At 40.7% G+C, this 18,868-nt stretch overlaps 2 protein-coding genes across 2 annotated transcripts in view; both read left to right on the top strand.

Annotated features, from left to right (window-relative positions):
* The window catches only part of LOC102238916 (BTB/POZ domain-containing protein 6-like), a 51,442-nt gene extending 32,624 nt beyond the window's left edge, over nucleotides 1–18,818 (top strand). The window contains 2 exon segments of the mRNA XM_014546462.1: nucleotides 17,505–17,714; nucleotides 17,717–18,818. Coding sequence (XP_014401948.1) covers nucleotides 17,505–17,714; nucleotides 17,717–18,465 — 959 coding nt within the window. The 3' untranslated portion in view covers nucleotides 18,466–18,818.
* LOC102264261 (BTB/POZ domain-containing protein 6) overlaps nucleotides 18,657–18,868 on the top strand; it is a 3,206-nt gene continuing 2,994 nt past the window's right edge. The window contains exon 1 of the mRNA XM_005874648.2: nucleotides 18,657–18,668. Coding sequence (XP_005874710.1) covers nucleotides 18,657–18,668 — 12 coding nt within the window. The remainder of the gene's footprint in view (nucleotides 18,669–18,868) is intronic.

The raw sequence follows: 18,868 nt of genomic DNA, 5'->3' as shown, positions 1-18,868 counted from the left end.
GTTTGACAGTCTGTTCAATGCTTCTATGTCTCTGGATCTATTTTTGTTCATCAATTTATGTTGTTCATTATATTCCACATATGAGTGAGATTATATGATACTTATCTTTCTCTGACTGGCTATTTCGCTTAGCATAGTGGTCTCCACGTTCATCCATGTTGTTGCAAATGGTAAGAGTTTTTCTTCTTATAGCAGCGTAGTATTCCATTTGAATTGCATCTTAAAGAAGATACATTTTACTAAGCAGACAAGGTGGGAGAAGGTGAAGAACAGCAAGTAATAATGAGGCAAACATGTTCTAGGCACTGTTCTAAGCTCTTTACAAATATAATCTAATTTTATCCTCTAAGCAACCCTATTAAACATTGAATTCTAAAAGCAGTAGGAGGCACTGGACAACTTTGAATATAATCTCTTTATATTTTAAAGAAAGCTCACTCTGATTGCTGTGTATGTTATAGAACAGAATGAGTTCGTCCACCAGCACTAGCAGAGCCAAACACTAAACACCAAGAATCACAGTGGAGAAATACTAGCTATTTTATTTTGAATGAAGCCACCTATAGAATGGGAAGCTAATGCCCAAAAACCCAAATCCCCCTTGGCGTGTAGGTTACAGATTATACATAGCAAAATCACAAGGCACCGTGGGTTAGGCGTTCAGGGTCATGCTGGGAGCTGATTGGTCAGAGGTGAGGTAAAGGTGATGGGTCTTTTCTTCAGGTCTTCAGGACAGCTCGGAGGTCTTTTCCAGCGTTCCTCTGTCTGGGCCCATGGAAAAGTAGCCAGGGGGTTGTTCCACCTTAGGGCTCAATGTTGACTGACCAAGCTAAATGAACTGAAGCATAACTTAGGTCAAGATGTTATTTTTAGCCTGCCAGAGGTCCAGACCTGTGACCATTAGTCAGGTCCAGACCACTGTCTACTGCTGCCTCGGGAGTTGCTGATTAGCTGGGGAAAAGCTAGGTTTCTAGGGGGTTAGAGAGAGAGAGAGAGATGATTTGTAAGCTAGGATTTAAAACTAAATTTAATCAGTCATAAGGGCCATTGGTTCCATGCAGAGAATAGACTGAAAGTGGGCAAGAACAAAAACAAAGAAGCATGGTGGTATGCACTTCCAGTGGTCTAGTTGAAAGATGAGGAGGTTAGGAGAGGGAGGATCCAGAAGAATGTCTAAATTTGCTTTTTTTGAGCGGGAAAATATGAACTCAGCAGAGCTATACTGCATAGCTTAATATAAGGAGGAAGAAAAACTGGTGGACAAAATTCAATGTTGGCTGACCACGCTAAATTAATAAATTAGGGGAAGGCCTGGCTGGCATGGTTCAGTGGTTGAGCATCAACCTAGAAGCCAGGAGGTCATGGTTCGATTCCCCATCAGGCCATATGCCCGGGTTGCAGGCTCAATCCCCAGTGTGGGGCATGCAAGAGGCAGCCGATCAATGATTCTCTCTCATCTTTGATGTTTTGATCTCTTGCCTTCTCCCTTCCTCTCTGAAATTAATAAAAACAAACAAACAAACAAATAAGTAAATAAATTAGGGGAAGAATCTCCTTCTAAGATTTTGAGCTTTAACCTATGTTCTAGAAAAGGAGTCAAAGGAGAATACAGTGTTCTTTAATGTTCCTTGAAACCCATGAGGAAAAGAATTTAAAACCAAACCAAAACAAAAACACTTCTATTGGATTTTAAATGGCCACAATAAATCTGCTAGAAATAAAGCATGTGGTCTGGGTCGCTGAAGCGTTCCCTTTCCCACTCATTCATTAGCTTGCTGCTGTCTTATTTCTGTCTTTTACTGAGACAGCTGCTGCAAGGATATGTGCCAGTTTGGATGCTTCCCGTTGAAAGTATCAGCAGATTTGATTTAAATGGGCTCATGAAATCAAAACGTTCACAGGTTGACTAACTTTAGGAAAGGAGAGACCCAGTGGCCTCTCAAGGGGACCCATGACCTGCCTCTGTCCTGAGATGGCCACCAGCATCCCAAGGCCATTTGCTTTCTCATTCACCTCTGGAGCCTCCATGTCCCAGAACTTCCAATAAAATCCTAATATTCACTTAGACCATCTTTATGTGCCCCGCTCTACGGCAAGAAAATGCCATCCTGTGGAACCGGGGCTGGGGTCAATCCCACAGAATTCACATGGCTGAGAATGGGTGAAGCAGGGGATTGATTTCTCAGAAAAAAAATTGGAGTTCTCTTTCCAGGAGGCAGAGGACTAAATACTGGTCACTAAGTGTGCACAAACGCCCAAATCTAAATGATATAATTTAATCATCATCTTACTTTGTCTCTCTGCAGTGTGTGCCGCCTAATTCTCTTCTTTGAAAGTCCTTCCTTGATTTAATCACACTGCTCAGGCCCATTCCTCACTACCTCTGTGACTGTTGTGCTCATCCTTTTTTTAAAAAAATATATTTTTATTGACTTCAGAGAGGAAGGGAGAAGGAGAGAGAGATAGAAACATCAGTTATGAGAGAGAATCATTGATTGGCAGCCTCCTGCATGCCCCCCACTGGGGGTCAAGCCCACAACCAAGGCATGTGCCCTGACCAGGAATCGAATCATGACCTCCTGGTTCATAGGTCAATGCTCAACTGCTGAGCCATGCTGGCCGGGCTGTTATGCTCATTCTTTTTTGGAAGATCATCTCCCTCTGCCTGCCTCTTAAGTGTTGGCATTCCCCAAGGCACTGTTCTTAGCCCTTTTCTCTTTCTATCCTCTCTGTAAACCTAACTTAAGACTCAATTATCACTGGTATAGAGATTTTTGAACTGGGTTCAAATTTTTAAAGGGCCCAAGTAAGACTTCAGGGAGTTAATGGAACCTCCCAGAAATTATATGCACATATTGAGATGCAGGGGAAAATTGATAGCTTTCACAAGTTTTTCAAAATGTTTCATAAGCAAATGTTTAAAAGCCAGTTTTAGTTATATTATTATCACCTCCAAGTACCATCTCCCTTCAGACCTCTTTCCACATCTCTACCAGTAACTCTGTCTTTTCTACTCACTATCTTCTGGGTTACCAATAGCCACTTTAGTTCAGATCAACAAATGTATTTTTTTTTTAATTAAAAAAAATTTTTTTAGGTATGGGTCAGTCACTCACTGTTTTAGTTTATTCAGTACTAAAAAATGGTTCTTGTTCTCCAGTGGTTCCCTTTATACTCAATGTTTACTTCCCTAGACCTCTTTTCTTATATTCAAAATTGATCTTTCCGCCCAAGCTAGAAACCCAGGAGCCATCCTAACACATCCACTGTAATGCGGAGTGAGGCAGTTCAGTAGGAAGCTAGGAAAATTCCTTGGCAAGTGGAATGGGGAAAGTGAAACAGGTGAACAAACTGGATGAGTAATTTACAGCCAGATATAGCACCTTACGGGGTCAGAAAGCCCCTGGTGCCTAGCAACAAGCAAAACTGGTGTCGAAACTTGCCCCAGGGTGGCCTTTCCTCCCCTGGCATATCACTAGTCATCTGGGTTAGACCCCCTAACCTTTCATATCACTGGTCATGTGGTTTAGATCCCCTGACCTTTCCTCCCTAAAGGCAACATCTAGGCCTCAGTTGTATTTCATTCAGCTCCAGGCCCAGAAAAGCGGCAAAACCAGGTGGGAGAAACCAGGACCAGCTATGATGGCTAATGACCCCCTGCCCTGGCGCCCACCAATCAGTGGAGATCATGACCCAGGAAAAATACACCTGGAAAAGCTAATGAATATTCTATTGCTATCCTTCCCTAAGGCCTCCCCTAAAGTCCCAGCCTTTAAAGCCCTCAAGTTGAAGGACCCAGTGTGTGCTCTCCCTCCTGGGAGCACATTAATGCCTTTCTCTTCCCCCTTTCCTTCCCCCACAGCCATGCATCTCCTAAACTCTAAGGGACCCCATGAGACTGACAACCAGGGGAGCAATGGGCAGCAGCAGCTCGTCCTGGGTGAATCCCCTGAACCGCTCCCCCAAACCCCCTTTTCTCTGACTCTTCGGTGAGCTGATAGCAGCCTCACTTTGGCTCACTTCTTTTCCATACTGTTTCTAGAGAGCCAAAGCAGCCCCAGCTAGTCTCTCTCCTGTTGCTTCTGCTATGCTAGGTCCTTCCTTTTTCACTGTCTCCAGTTTTAATGAACAAACCTTCAAAATCACCTGGACTCTTGTGAAATCTTTCCTGCATGAAGTCAAGAACCACGCACTACAGGCCGGCCTGAGGCAGATGTGCTGGGAGCCAGGTCCCTTTTCTGGTAACAGGGGCAGGGTGTGCTGGGTGGAGCATGTGAGGTTTTTATGTTTGTTGAAAAGGGATCATGGATTTTAAAATGGAGAAACACTCTCCTAGAATACAGCTCTACTCCTTAAAGAGCATATGCAACCTGCCACTAAAACTTATTTCTTCCTTTTAGCTCTTCTTCAAGTTTTCTCTCATCCTTCCACCTTCCTGGCTGCTGCTTGAATCCTCGGTCACCAGCAGTGTCATTTCCCTGGTCACCTGTACTGTTGACAAACAGCCCCCGCTCCTCTTTCGGCATCCAGTCTCCCTCTTCACCTTCCCTCCTACTCCATTCTACACAGGAAACCAGAAAGATCATTTTAAACCAGAAATCTAATTTTTTACACTGGCCGCTCCAGCATAAAATCATTTGGTGGTTTCCCACTTTCTACAGGAAAATATTCACATCCTACAGCACATTGGATTGCTTTATGAACCTTTTATGATTTGTCCTCTCCTTACCTTCCCAGCTTCATCTAATTTCCTCGTTCCTTCCCCATTTACAGTACAGCGGTGGGCAACAGTAAATTTATAGTTGTGAGTATGCAAACCAGAGTTTATTCTTGCCCACCCCTGTATATTCCTGAACCTTTGAGATGGACTCCATAACTGACTTTGATCGTCTTGTCCTCTACCTATGGTAGAATTTCCTACTTTTTCACATTATCAGTATGAGAAATCAACCACTCTTACAGCATACCCCTTACCAGTGGTGATCTGGCAGAGAGAATATTAGTGATTCTTTTATTCAAAGAAGTCTTCCCTGGCCACTCATCTTCTAGCTATACAGATGTTTCCTTACTGTTTTTGATTTGCATAATGAGCACAGGACAAAGTACTTTTTTTTCTTTATTTAGAAACAAATTTCTGTATCCTGAAATTTAAAACAGAACTACAGAACATGATCACTAAACTGACATTGAATATTTTTTTCTTCTCATTAATCTTAAACTCTGAAGGATTTACTGAAGCCTCATAGCCCTTGATCTGACACTTTAAGAGTTAGGAACAGCCACAAAGACTACAGCTTAGAGATAAGATGAAGATGAAAAGAACCATTAATTCACAATGCCATTTGAATACCCAAAGTGTTGAATTCAATCTGGAAGAGGTTCAAAGTACAAGGAAAGTGGGAGGTAAAGGCTGTAAATAGTTTTTAGTGCCCTGGAACTCAGCTTTTTCCCTGGAAGCAACAACAGAGGAATCACATCACTATAGATTAGGTGATTTGTTAGCCACCCTCTCCCTCTCCTTCGTCATGAACCAGTAAATTAACACTGCTTTACTCAGAGAGGTCGTATGCCTAGTGGTTAGGACTGTATCCTTGGAACCACATTCTTTGGTTTGAATCCCTGTGTTTCAACCTCACTGTGAGATATCAGGCAGATGCTTAACACTCTTGTTTCTCACTTACCTCATCTTTAAATGGGGGTCACAGCAGCTGCCTCAGGTGGTATTGGGAAATTTCATTAGATGGTATACATAGAGTCCTCAGAATAATGTTGCTCACACAAGTGCACTACGTGTTTAGCTATCACTGCTTTATGCCTTTGTAGGTGCATTATATTAATTTTCCCAGGCTTGTGACAGGATTAATAATAGTAAATCCTTATGAAGACTCTCCACTTGCCAGACACTGTTCTGAGAGTTTACATACCCCATTTTAGAACTGAGAAAACGGAGGCACGCAGAGGCTAAGCAAACTTGCCCAAGGGAACGCAGCAGCCAACCTGACTGTGAAGTCCATGCTCTTAACCACTGCAGTGAGGGAAATGCAAGGAGACCAGTTTCAAATAAGAAGGACGACATTTTTACCTGGTCTCACTCATTGTTCTCATTTTGCCTAATTCCTCCTCTTGAACACAGTGAGTTCCAGGTAGCTGGACTGGAACTGGGTAGGGTAGTTGGCCATGGACACAGGTTAGGATTGCTGACAAGCTGCGTGCACGGAGAGTTCAGGTAATATGTAGACCAGTGCATACCCTCCCACCCCCAATCATAAACACCAGAACCGAAGCCAGGCAGATAGTTCAACTGTGCCATCAATTTGAAGTGCTAAAGGGTGAGATGATTCAGGTCTCCATCAGGGCGTAGTAGCAGAGATGGGCAGAGGAGCCTGGAGAAAGGCCCTGGGCAGTGCCATCATTTGTGATGTGGCTGCACTGGCAGTAAGCAGAGAGCAATCCAGAAGGGACATAGATTTGGCATGAGAAAATGTTCCCGCATCTGTGCAAAACAAAAGGCAGTCATTAAAATTTCTTATATTTTTGAGTCATGGCTCTACATTGGGGCTAAAGAAAAATCACTGTTTCCTAATATCCACAAGGATAAAATTCAGAAAAAAATATGTGCACAAAAATTCTCATTGTGGTATTATTCAGCAAAATGGAGAAAGAATTGGAAACTGCCTAAATGTTCAACAAGAGTGGATAGGATAAATAAAACAAGGAAGTATTACCCGATTTAATATTATGCAGGCATAGTAGTAGTAATTATAACAATATGGAATAGCAGAGAAGCACGCTTAAAATATCTTAAGTGAACAAAGTAGGGTATAACATTGCATCTCTATTATGGCTATAACTATATAAAATTCTGTAGGTAAACAGGGATTGAAAGGGAACATACAAATATGTAAAATAGGAATTTGGTTGAGGTTGTAAATAACTTCTTTCTCTTCTTTTCTTTCTTTCTTCTTTTTTTCTTTTGCATAAGAGCATTTTTCTTTATTTTCCTAAAACTACATTTCTGCTGAACCACCATTTTTTATGCAATCTTAGTCATTTCCAAGTAAACTAACTCACCCAGTCAATAAAGATTTCATATTCTTACTCACCCTCCTCCCCCAACTGAATAATTTCTTCCTACTTTGATTTAAGCTTTTATTATGATAATACAGGGAGGGGTTAGGTAGAATTCCAGATAGAATATACAAGTCTAGAAGCATACGGGTGAAAGAGAAAGTGGCATGTGAGTAATGCCAACTCAGCATGGCCCAAACGGAACTCTTTTTTTTTTTTAAGATCCTTTACTCTTGCTACGGAATGACAATCATTCATCTAGTCATCTAAGGTGCAAACCTGGGAACCATCCTAGACACTTTCATTGAACATCCACACTCAATCAGACACCAAACAGTGACTGTAACTGTAAGTGCCTGGGAGTCTGTCCTTTTGTCTCTTTCCTCACTTTTATCACCTAAGGTCAAGGTCCACACCAACACTTGGTTATATATACTTTTTTCCAGCCACCAACACTCCTCAACTCTTACTCATTCTCCCCACTGTTGCCTGATTAGACTTTCCAAATAAAAATAGAATTATGCAACTTTCCTTCTTGAAGTCCTCAGCTATTTCCCTGGGCTAGGTAGGAAAATAGGCAACTTTTTGGCATGGCTAAGACCTCGCCTGACATGACTCCACCTTCCCTCTCCAGGTATTAAATCTGTAACAAACCATGAGGATGTGTCACACTTTAGGGTATTGCTTTCACTCCTCTCTCTGCCTGGAATGAAGTCCCCATTTTCTTATGTGTCTTTATTGAATCCTTATACTTGATTAATAGTTTGTCTGACTATAGGACTCCAGGTTGGACATCTTTCCTCTCAAAACTTTGAAGGTATTGCTCCAAAGCCTACTCCTTTTAGAGTTGCAGCTGAGAAGTCTGCCATTTTGATTTCTGATTCCTTGGATATAGGCTGCTTTGATTTTTTTCTCTCTTTCTGGAATCTTTTAAGGTGATCAGAAATATGCCCTGGTGTGGGTCCTTTTTCATTCATTTTGCTGGAGATACAGTGGGCTATTTCAATCAAGAAACTAATTTCCTTTAGATGTCAGAATTTTATTTTATGATTTCATCCCCTCCATTTTCTCTACTCATTCTTTCTTAAACTTTTACTCTTTAGATGTCAGACTCGATGGATTGCTACCCTAATCTTGTCCTTGTTTACCTATGTCCCTGATCTTTGGTATTTTATTTTTTAGATTTCCTCAATGTACCTTTTAAACATCCACTGACTTTAAAACATTTTTTTAAAACTAAATTTTAATTTCCAAGACCTGTTTATAATTATCTTAATGCTTCATTTAAAAAAAATCCATGTGTTTTTAATTTATGAATGGAATATCTCTCTGAGAATATTAAGGGCCATTTCATTCTGTTTATTTTAGTTTTACAGCATGTTCCCTACATTATCTCTGTTTCCTTCAGATCCTCTTTTTAAAATTTTATTTCTGTTTATCTGTTTTGGTTTCTCTGTTCCATGTCAGAGGTTCTCCAAGAATATATGTTGCTCCTTGAATATATATTTCTGTCTTAGAGTGAGACACTATAAAAAGCCGATCTGAGTCTCTATGATTGTATTTGTGAGAGGGAGTTGTGTTTGCTGAACTGGGAGCTTCCCCGCAAGGTCATTAGACCTGTCCTGTATCTGTACCCTTAGGTTTTTCCCTAGAGAGCAATACTCCACTCTTATATTCTGGAAATACGTTATGTTCTAGAGATAAAAGGAGATATCCTGGTGTTGTAATCCTGGCTACCAGCAAACTAAGAGCTGATCAGTGAGGGCTTTAGGGAATCCCATCATTCCTACTGTGGAGTTCCCCAGAATTGCCCTGTACTCAGTATGATGGCTCATCCTCACTCTGAGCTTTCTGTTTCCTAAGTGATAACTGATGCCTCCTGTCCTGAATTTTTCTGGGGTTTGGCCTACTCACTGCTGTTCTCTTCCACGAGCACTTCCATTTCTTCTTTTCTTTGATCTGCATTTTACCTAACTCCTATCCATTCTCTCTTCATTTTCCAAAATTTTGCTGACAAGCCTTATTAATTATGGTCTACACTCCTTTCTCTTCATTTTCATGTGTTTTTTTTTCTTCTTAAAAACAAACACATCTTTACTGTCCTCCCAAATGGGTTTGGGTGAAGATGGTGATAAATACGTACATTTAATTTGCAATGTTGCATCAACCCTTTTGACCACTGTTTTAAGCAGTAGCCAAGACTGATGTGGGCCTGATGATGCAGTTAGGAGGTACATAATCATGGTCCAGAAAGAGTTTATTGTATGGCAAATGGATGTATTCATGGGTGATGACACAGTCCCTTCTGCAGCTGAATGACAAGGAGAATGTAGTGATTCCAGAGTGAAGTGACTAAAATGAAGTGACTGAGTATCTGCAATCACCAGTCTATAGGTACAAAAACTCTGCCAAACAGGCGGCATGATTCAGCTCTCAATGTAGTGTAGCACACTCCATATGGCATAAACCCAGAGTCTAGTGGCTTGGAAAGATGTTTCTGGAACAATCTACTAAGTTTTTTCAAACATTTAGAATGTGTATTTATTTTAATCACTGTAATCATAACAGAACTGTGTGTAGATGCTTAAAATAGTACAAATGCCACCTATATGATACAAGTCATTGAGCAGTGAAAATGGTTTCCCAAACTGCAAATAGGATAGCAGATATATTTAATGTTGAAAATGTGGGTTGCTTTTATACCAAGGAACAGTTTAATGGTGACAGTAAAAAAATTAAACTTTAAATATAGGGTCTAAGGTTTAATTGGATTTCTGAAAATAGTACTAGCACAATATATATATAATTTTGGATCAGGGTATGAGCTGCTATAAAAAAGCATGCAACAGGAACAAGTATTAGTAACCTGAGAATGATTCATAAATTAAACACTTAAATTTAAAGGCTCCTGGAATTTATAGCAAATAAAGATTTAGAATAACCCAGGTCAAGACTCTGTAGGGAAGTAAGTAAACCATTGGGCTAGGAGTAGATCAAGTGAGAATACAAGGCTGCCATGAACCCAAGGCCTTGAATGTCATTCAGGTGCTAGACTCAGCATTTGTGCTTTCACCTGTGAAACCTTACCTTCTTTCTCAAAGCTGTGTTCCCACTGCTACCTAACCTTGGCTTGTTAGCTGGTGCACACCTCCCAGATTCTCACCTAACTTCTTGTATTTGCTCACCCCAATTATATTTTCAACTGTAGCTTTGGTTACCCTAACTAGATTCTGATTCTGATTGATTGCTTTATTGCGTGGGTTTACATCGGATTTTATACTTAAAGTCCCTGAAATCTTTAGGGACTCAAGAAGACAGATCTAATTTCTTCTCTGGGTCAAAAGATTGCAGATTTAAAAAAAATGTTGTTATTGAGGATAAAAGGGTAATTTGAATAAATAGAGAATAAGGACAGAGTTGTATTCTCTGGGGGAAATTTAGCCAGATCAAATGCAATATTTCTGAGTTATTTTAATTCTCAATTATATTGAATGAAAAATACTTTTGATTTCTCTTAGGACTCTGATTCTTGAGCTGTGAAAATTGATGGAAAATAAGATTGTTTTATAACTTTCAGTTTCCTAACAGTGAAAATCAAAAAAATATTCTGACTTCATCTCCCCTGACATGTTCCAAGATTGGCCTCCTTTCCTGCTTTTAGTCATACTTCACTTTCTTAATCTCCCTCTCCCTTTCCTCCCCATCTCTTTCAGGATCCTGCTGTTCTCCAAATATGGTAATTAGCCATGGTTCAATTCCCTGTTATTTATTTCTAGTTTGTTCCCCTTTACTCATCTTCTTTAGTCCTTCATCTTCTACTATCACCCCACCAGTGATGGATCAGAGTTATATTTCTATCCTTTCAAAAGGTCCAGACACCTATTTCTATTACCTGTTGAATATCCTTATGTCTATATCCACCTGTATGTAAAATTCAGTACTATTTCCTAACAAATTCAACATTGTCTTGATAAAATAGTCACTATCTTTCTTAGTCATCTTTGACCATGCTCTTTCCTTCAGCCCTTCTATCTACCCTTCTGTTATTTTTAAAAATTTATTCTAATTTAATTTTTCCCCATCACCATTTATGCCCTCTCCCACCTCCACCCATCCTCCTCCATCCCCGCAATCACCACCCTCTTGTCCATGTCCATGAGTACTCTCCCTCCACCACCACCACCTCACCACCCCAAACTGCCTGCCTGCTCTCTATGAGTTTGTCTCTATTTTGGTTGGTAGTTCAGTTTGTTCATTAAATTCCACATATAAGTGAGATCATATGGTACTTGTCTTTCTCTGACTGGCTTATTTCACTTGGCATAATATTCGGGACTAGGTTATGCTCTTCGAGGTTAGGCTTGGCTCCTAGGGCTAGGCTCCGCTGTTTGGAGTAGGCTCCACTCTTAGGGCTAGAATTGGCTCTTTGGGACTAGGCTAGCCTCTTTCAGGTTAGGGTCCATCTTCGGAGCTAGGCTCCGCTCTTCAGGACTGGGCTGGGCTTTTCGGGACTAGGTTTGGCTCTTTGAGGTGAGGCTGAGCTTTCTGGACTGGGTACAGCTCTTAGGATTAGACTCTGCCCTTTGGGACAGGGTTTGGCTCTTTGGGGTAGAAAAAAAAGGGAAAAAAGTACAGCATAGGAAATATAGTCAGTAATTAATAACTGTGTATGGTGCCAGTTGGGTACTGGAAATATCAGGGGGAATGCTTTGTAAAGTATAGGATTATCTAACAACATGCTGTACACCTGAAACTAATACAAAATAATATTGAATTATTAAAAAAAGTAAAATGTTGAAAAAAAAAAAGAAAAGAAACTGAGTCCTATTAATGGCCCACTTGAGTTACACTTGGTGATTTCATTTCATCTGAATAGTAATTGGAGGTTGTAGGCTCATTTACCAAGACATAGCCTGTTTTGTTAGTTTAACACTGCACTGAGCCAGGAGACATAACCTTCTTCTCCATGGTTTCCTTGTTATGCTTCAGCTCTCTAGAATTCCTTCATTCCTCTTTTGGGCAATATGGAATATTAAAGGCAGAGGGGAGAAGGGCAGGGCCATCTGCATTTCCTCCTTCTCCTCTACCTTATCCCCATACTCTGTTCTCTACACAATTGGATCTGGAATGAATTCTCATTGTATTCATATGTCAAGACCTGAGGTTCCACTGTGTTGGGGTAGTATGTCACTTCAGCAGGCAAACTCGCCATCTTTTCTTTTCTGCTTTTTGATTTTTTAATCTGATGACTGAAGAGAGCAGCCCTGCTTCTGCTTCGCAGGGACCTAGTGAGGACTAATGAGAAAAACTCAGGAAGACCCAGGGGATGCATGCCTATGGATATTTCACAGGGTACTCAGCAGCTATTGTCTTTAGTTCCAGTAAAAATAGCCTACTGGGGAAAGTTCAAAGTCTATGGAATCCGGTGTTAATACAGAGTGACTCTTGATGTTTCAAAGGAATATGCTTTTGAAAGCCTCTCTAGAACTTAGATATTTTATGAATATGGTGATGATGATAATGGGGCTAATAATTGTAAATAATAATTCTATGTGTTAGAAATTTGTCTCCCTGATGATATCATTGTTTTCATACTAATTCTACATTTTAATTAGAACAGGCAGCTTCTTTAAATTGGATGGAGGCAATAGGCTGATAGGACAACACACATTCTAACTGTCTTCATTTCATACTTTCTTGGTTACAACCTGCTTTTCTCTCTTCTTGTTCACCTATTTTTTTCTCTTCTTTTTCCAAACCAGATTGATTTTCAAAAGGAAAATTTCCCAGGTAGCTCTATTGGCAAATGATAAGACTCCGGTTGTAGCTTCTATTGTAATTTTAGCTCAGTCCTCTGGGAAAGGTTGTACCATATTCGAGAATACAGTGACCCACAGGGAAATTTCAAAAAATTAGACAACTCTGATATAACAAACCCTTTCCAGTCCTGTAATCAGTGGCCATTTAAAAAGAACAAGTGCACAATTTAGATTGTCACTCAAGGAGTAAAATACCAAGGAGGTAATTTTAGATTTGTAATATCTCCCCATAGATTATATAATAATGACTTTTAAAGATCTGATGCAGAATATATTTTTTATTTCTCGGGGGCAAGAACATAGTGAATCAACAAGTACAGTATAGTTGTTGATAAGGTACAGAAAAACTTAGCATATAGAGTAACTTCTATATTTTGGCCCTTTCATTCAAATATTCTTTTTTTGCCAAAGACATTTTTAGTTATGAAGGAGGCACTATGGGGAAGTAGAAAGAACCCAAACTTACAAGTTTGTCCTAGATTTGAATTCCCATTTAGCCACTTTCTGGTTTTGTGGCCTTGAACAAAATATTTAATCTGATTTTCATTCTTTTTATTTATTGATCTGAAAAATGAGGAATGTGCTTGTCACTTGGGAGGTGCCTAGTAAAAAGGGAGTATCCCTTTGCTTGGAGATGTGAAAGTTCATATGACATTGCTATATAATTTCTTCTCTTAATAACTTTCCATTTTGAAGCCTTAGCTAGTGAAACCATCTCAGGATAAAAGAGCTAGATAAAGAGTTAATGTTTGTTTTATTTGAATAGCTGTAACATCACACAGAAAATGGACTTTTTGGTGAGTTGATCTTTAAAAAAGATAATGGAAAAATATGAACTGGTAAAAAGGCTCACCATATGAGGCTATTTAGTTTTCAAGCTGGGTTCTGAATTATCTAAGTTATCATAAGAAACATTCTGACATTCAGGACTTTTGCAAGAGCCACACAAGTTCCTGGCCGATTTATATAGAGAAATACTTGTCCACATAAAAGACTTGGCACAATACTAACAAAAGTTTTCCTCCTCCCACTTCCTTGCTCCTCCTTGTCCTCTCAAACTAGTTACAGTTCATGTTTAAGAGAGAATATTACTCTTAGCAACTGTTCCTTTCTGTTATCATTAAGGTCAGAGGTGGGGAACGTCCGGCCCACGGGCAGGCCGTATAAGGCCAGAGAGATCATTTGGCCCTGCCAAGGCTACTGCAAACGAGACTCGAAATTCAATAAATCTAGGAGCTTTTTTCATAGCAACATAAATTTATAATAAGTGAATTATATTAAGCGAATGATGTTATAAATATCCGAATGGCTCTTGGCAGAAAAAAGGTTCTCCACCCCTGATTTAGGTCACACATAGCAAGGCATCCAAAGGCTTTCTTGCTTGTTAACTTATTAGGTAATTGATCCTTGGGTTTAAATTGTCTGGTTGGTATTAGATTAGTGGTTCTCAGATGGGTGTCCCTAAACTTGGACGTCATTAGAACCACCTGGGACAGATGTTTAATATATACATTTTTGAACCTTACCATAGTCTTCTGAATCTCTGGGGATGGGGTCAGGATCGTTAAGTTCCACAGGTGATCCGGATATATAGCTGGGTTAAGGAACCAGTAGTAGAGTCTTTCCATATCTTCTCTGCTTGCAAATTCTAAGTCAGCAGTTCTCCAACCTGTGGGTCTCGACCCCTTTGGCGGTCGAACGGCCCTTTCACAGGGGTCGCCTAAGACCATCCTGCATATCAGATATTTACATTATGATTCATAACAGTAGCAACATTACAGTTATGAAGTAGCAATGAAAATAATTTTATGGTTGGGGTCACAACATGAGGAACTGTATTTAAACTGTATTTAACAGGTTGAGAACCACTGTTAAGTCTATTAAATTCTTGATTTTCCGAGTAGGTTTTTAAGTATCACAGAGATGTTTATTCTCTCTGCTTCCTGTTCTAGGGTCCATCTAGGCCACAAGAGACAGTTTTGTGAATCAAGTTGGCATTGAATTCTCTCTTTTGGTGGCCTCCAATTTTTTTTTTATATTAATTGTTCCTCAGTTCTTAAGAAAACTTTAAACAATTGTGGCTTGAGGTTCTCCTGAATCCGTAAACATTGACAGTGCATGGATGTCTTCACAATGATTACATCACTTCTATTAATGATATGGGGACTTGATTTAGTCCTTGTTCCAATTATATATACATGTGAACAATTGCTTTTATTTTTTTTAACCTTTTTTTTCTTTATTGATTAAGGTATTACATATGTGTCCTCATCGCCCCATTTCTCCCCCCCCATCCCCCACTCATGCTCTCACCCCGCTGTTGTCTGTGTCTAGGCTTATCTGCATGCATACAAGTCCTTTGGTTGATCTCTCCCCTCTTACTCCCACCCTCCCCTACCTTCCCTCTGAGGTTTGAAGGTCTGATCGATGCTTCTCTGTCTCTGGATCTGTTTTTGTTCATCAGTTTATGTTGTTCATTATATTCCACAAATGAGTGAGATCATGTGATACTTATCTTTCTCTGACTGGCTTATTTCCCTTAGCATAATGCTCTCCAGTTCCATCCATGCTGTTGCAAATGGTAAGAATTCCTTCTTTTTTACTGCAGTGTAGTATTCCATTGTGTAGATGTAAATTGCTTTTCAATTGCTTTTGGTTCAAAATAAAAATGTTTAATTATTTGGGGAATAGATTCTGTCCTATTAACCTTAGATATGTTATAATATTGCTTTTTTAAGCCCTCACTATGAAAGGAACACAAATGCATTGTAGAGTATTTAGAAAGTATACAAAATTATAATAGGAAAAATTGAAATTACCCATAATACCATACTCAGAAACAACACTCAAGATTTTGATGCATTTTTTTCAGTTATATACACACATAGATATATGCAAAAATAAATGTTTCATAATGATCATTTTCTCATATTATTTAAATTTATTCAAAAACAAACATAATTATAATAGCTATATACTATTTCCACAATATAAATAGGCCATGATTTTTGTAATCATCTTCTCAATTTTTATGTGTAGATTTTTTTAACTTATTGTTCTTATAATCATTTTATAATGAGCATTAAAAAATAAGTCTAATTTTAATTTCTTACTATTTTCTTGGAATTTTCTTTTAGATAAGAACTGCTAACTAAAATGGTCTGAATTCTTAATATGTATTACAAAATATTTTTTAGAAAATTTAAAAAACTAACCCCAGGAACTCTTCTTTAGTAGAGTTCTTATCATTACAAAAAAACTTTGCTAATTGAAATCTTTGTTGCTTTAACTTTCTTTTAAGTATTAGTGAAGTTGAGTGTTCTCCATAGGTTTTTTTGAGCCAATTATATTTCTTGTACTATAAATTGTCTCATATTCTTTTCTCATCTTTATTAAAGTATGAATGCTTTTCCTTATTGATTTATAAATGCTTTCTCTATATTAATCATACTGACTTTTAATGTCATATTGTTTGCAAATATTTTCTGGTTACCTGGTAGATTTTTAATCTATTTGTGATGATGACACAACATTTAATGGTGTTAGTAATGTTATGTTACCATACTTTAAATGAAGATTTATCCATGATAAAAAGAGGTGGAAACTTTAGATATTGCAGATCTTTGGTACATTTTAACTATGTCTGTGTGATGCACAGAGCCTGTCCTTGTACAAATAGATGCCTCATAGAGCTAACAGAGCCTTCATGGATTGTCTTACCTTCTCCTCCCCATTTGTCTGGTGAGGAGATTAAGATGAAATAGGGCATGCCATATCTTTGCATGTCAAGCATTATTTTGTATTTTACTTTCTAGGAAAAGAAAAAGAGACATTATGTTCTTCCTCTGATTATGAATCTAATAATAATCCTGGGTCCCATCACAGGCTTATTAAATTGGAATCTCTGGAGGTAGAGCTTGAAATCAGTATTTTAACAAGTTCCACTGTTGCTTTTTAAGCCTTCTAGGTTTAGAACTACTGGTGCTAGGATGTTCAGATGATAGCTCCAATTTTCTTCCCCTCAGTGCTCAGGTACTCAATTTGCATTATATTAGATTATTCTTTATATGTTGGTTTATAAAAGTTTTTAAATGCCAGGTTTAAATTCATTCAAGGCAGAAAATGTTAACATTTAAAAAAAAATTCTTAAGCCACTTTGCATAATGCTGCAAAAGTTACTGACTCACAGGGATTCAAAGTGCAAAGGAAACTGAGATAATCTACTATATAAAAAATATAATGCCTATTCTTTCTATTAGGAAATGGAGGCATCCTATCTAATAATAGACAAACATGGTAATTCACCGTACCTTTGCTACGCCACTTCCCATTGGCTAATCAGGGCAATATGCAAATTAACTGCCAACAAAGATGGCGGTTAATTTGCATATGTAGGCGCAATGCTGGGAGGAGAAAGGGGAAGGACAGAAGAAGCTGCCTGCCACTGAGGTGATCGGAAACCCAGGCGGCAGGCAAGAGCTGGGTGGCAGGGCAAAGGCGGCCCCCGCCCGTGATTGGAGAAGCTGTGCGGGGCAGGGAAGAGGCGGCCGCTGGCAGCTGCCTCTTCCCTTCCCCCCACCGCCAGTGATTGGTGATTGGAGAAGCCGGGTGGGGCAGGGAAGAGGTGGCTGCAGGCGAAAGCCTGCGCACACTTCCTGGAGACGAGCCTGGAAGCCAAGAATGCCTGTGTCCTGCTGTCGCAGAGCCGGCTGTTTGAGGAGCCCAAGCTGACCCAGTGCTGCTGGGAGGTCATTGACGTGCAGGGGGAGATGGCCCTGTGGTCCGAGGGCTTCTGCGAGATCGACTGGCAGACCCTGGAGGTCATCGTCACACGGAGGCCCTCAACACCAAGGAGGTGGTGGTCTTCGAGGCCGTGCTCAACTGGGCTGAGGCCGAGTGCAAGCGGCAGGGCCTGCCCACCACCCCGCGCAACAAGAGGCATGTCCTGGGGCCGGCCCTCTACCTGGTCCGCATTCCGACCATGACCCTGGAGGAGTTTGCCAACGGCGCTGCCCAGTCGAACATCCTGACGCTGGAGGAGACCCACAACATTATCCTGTGGTACACGAAGGCCAACAAGCCCCCGCTCGACTTCCTGCTGACCAAGAGGGGAGGCCTGGCCCCGCAGAGGTGCCACCGCTTCCAGTCCTCGGCCTACTGCAGCAACCAGTGGCGCTATCGGAGGCGCTGCGACAGCATCCAGATTGCAGCGGACAGGAAGGTGTTTGTGGCGGGGCTGGGCCTGTACGGATCCAGCTCCGGGAAAGCCAAGTACAGTGTGAAGATCGAGCTCAAGCGCCTGGGAGTGGTCCTCGCCCAGAACCTGACCAGGTTCGTGTCCGATGGCTCCAGCAGCACCTTCCCGGTCTGGTTCGAGCACCCGGTGCAGGTGGAGCAGGACACCTTCTACACGGCCAGCGCCGTGCTGGACGGCAGCGAGCTCAGCTACTTCAGGCAGGAGGGCCTGATGGAGGTGCATTGTGGGAAGGTGACCTTCCAGTTCCAGTGTTCCTCCGACAGCACCAACCGCACCGGGGTGCAGGGCGGGCAGATCCCCGAGCTCATCTTCTACGCCTGAGGCCGTGGGCGTGCGGGCACTGGGGGGATGGAGGGCCGGACCCTTTCTCCTTGGCAGGACAGGCTTCAGGACTCCTAAACTTTTGTGCACAGCTGGCTGTAGCCAGAGGTATAAATGAGACGTTTCTACATGGCCAGAGCCCGGTTCTGAATACAGGAGGCTGGGCCTCATCACATCTCCTGCATATTGGGATGCACACTAAGGTGGAGGGCGGATTTGGGGGTGGAGGGCAGCCCAGACCCCACCAGTGGTGCCCACACCACCTGCTTTATGGGCTTGGCCGTCCCTCCCACCCTCCTAGATTTTGTTCTGAGTTGTTCTAAGCTTAAGACCTTCCCTCCAAATCTAAAACCTGGGAAAGGTCATTTTTAAAAAAATGTCAAGAAATTATTAAAAATACAGG

Source organism: Myotis brandtii, unplaced genomic scaffold (genome assembly GCF_000412655.1).
Source record: "Myotis brandtii unplaced genomic scaffold, ASM41265v1 scaffold449, whole genome shotgun sequence".
NCBI lineage: Eukaryota > Metazoa > Chordata > Mammalia > Chiroptera > Vespertilionidae > Myotis > Myotis brandtii.
Note: the sequence above shows the minus strand (reverse complement) of the source record. Positions and strands in the feature narration are given on the sequence as shown.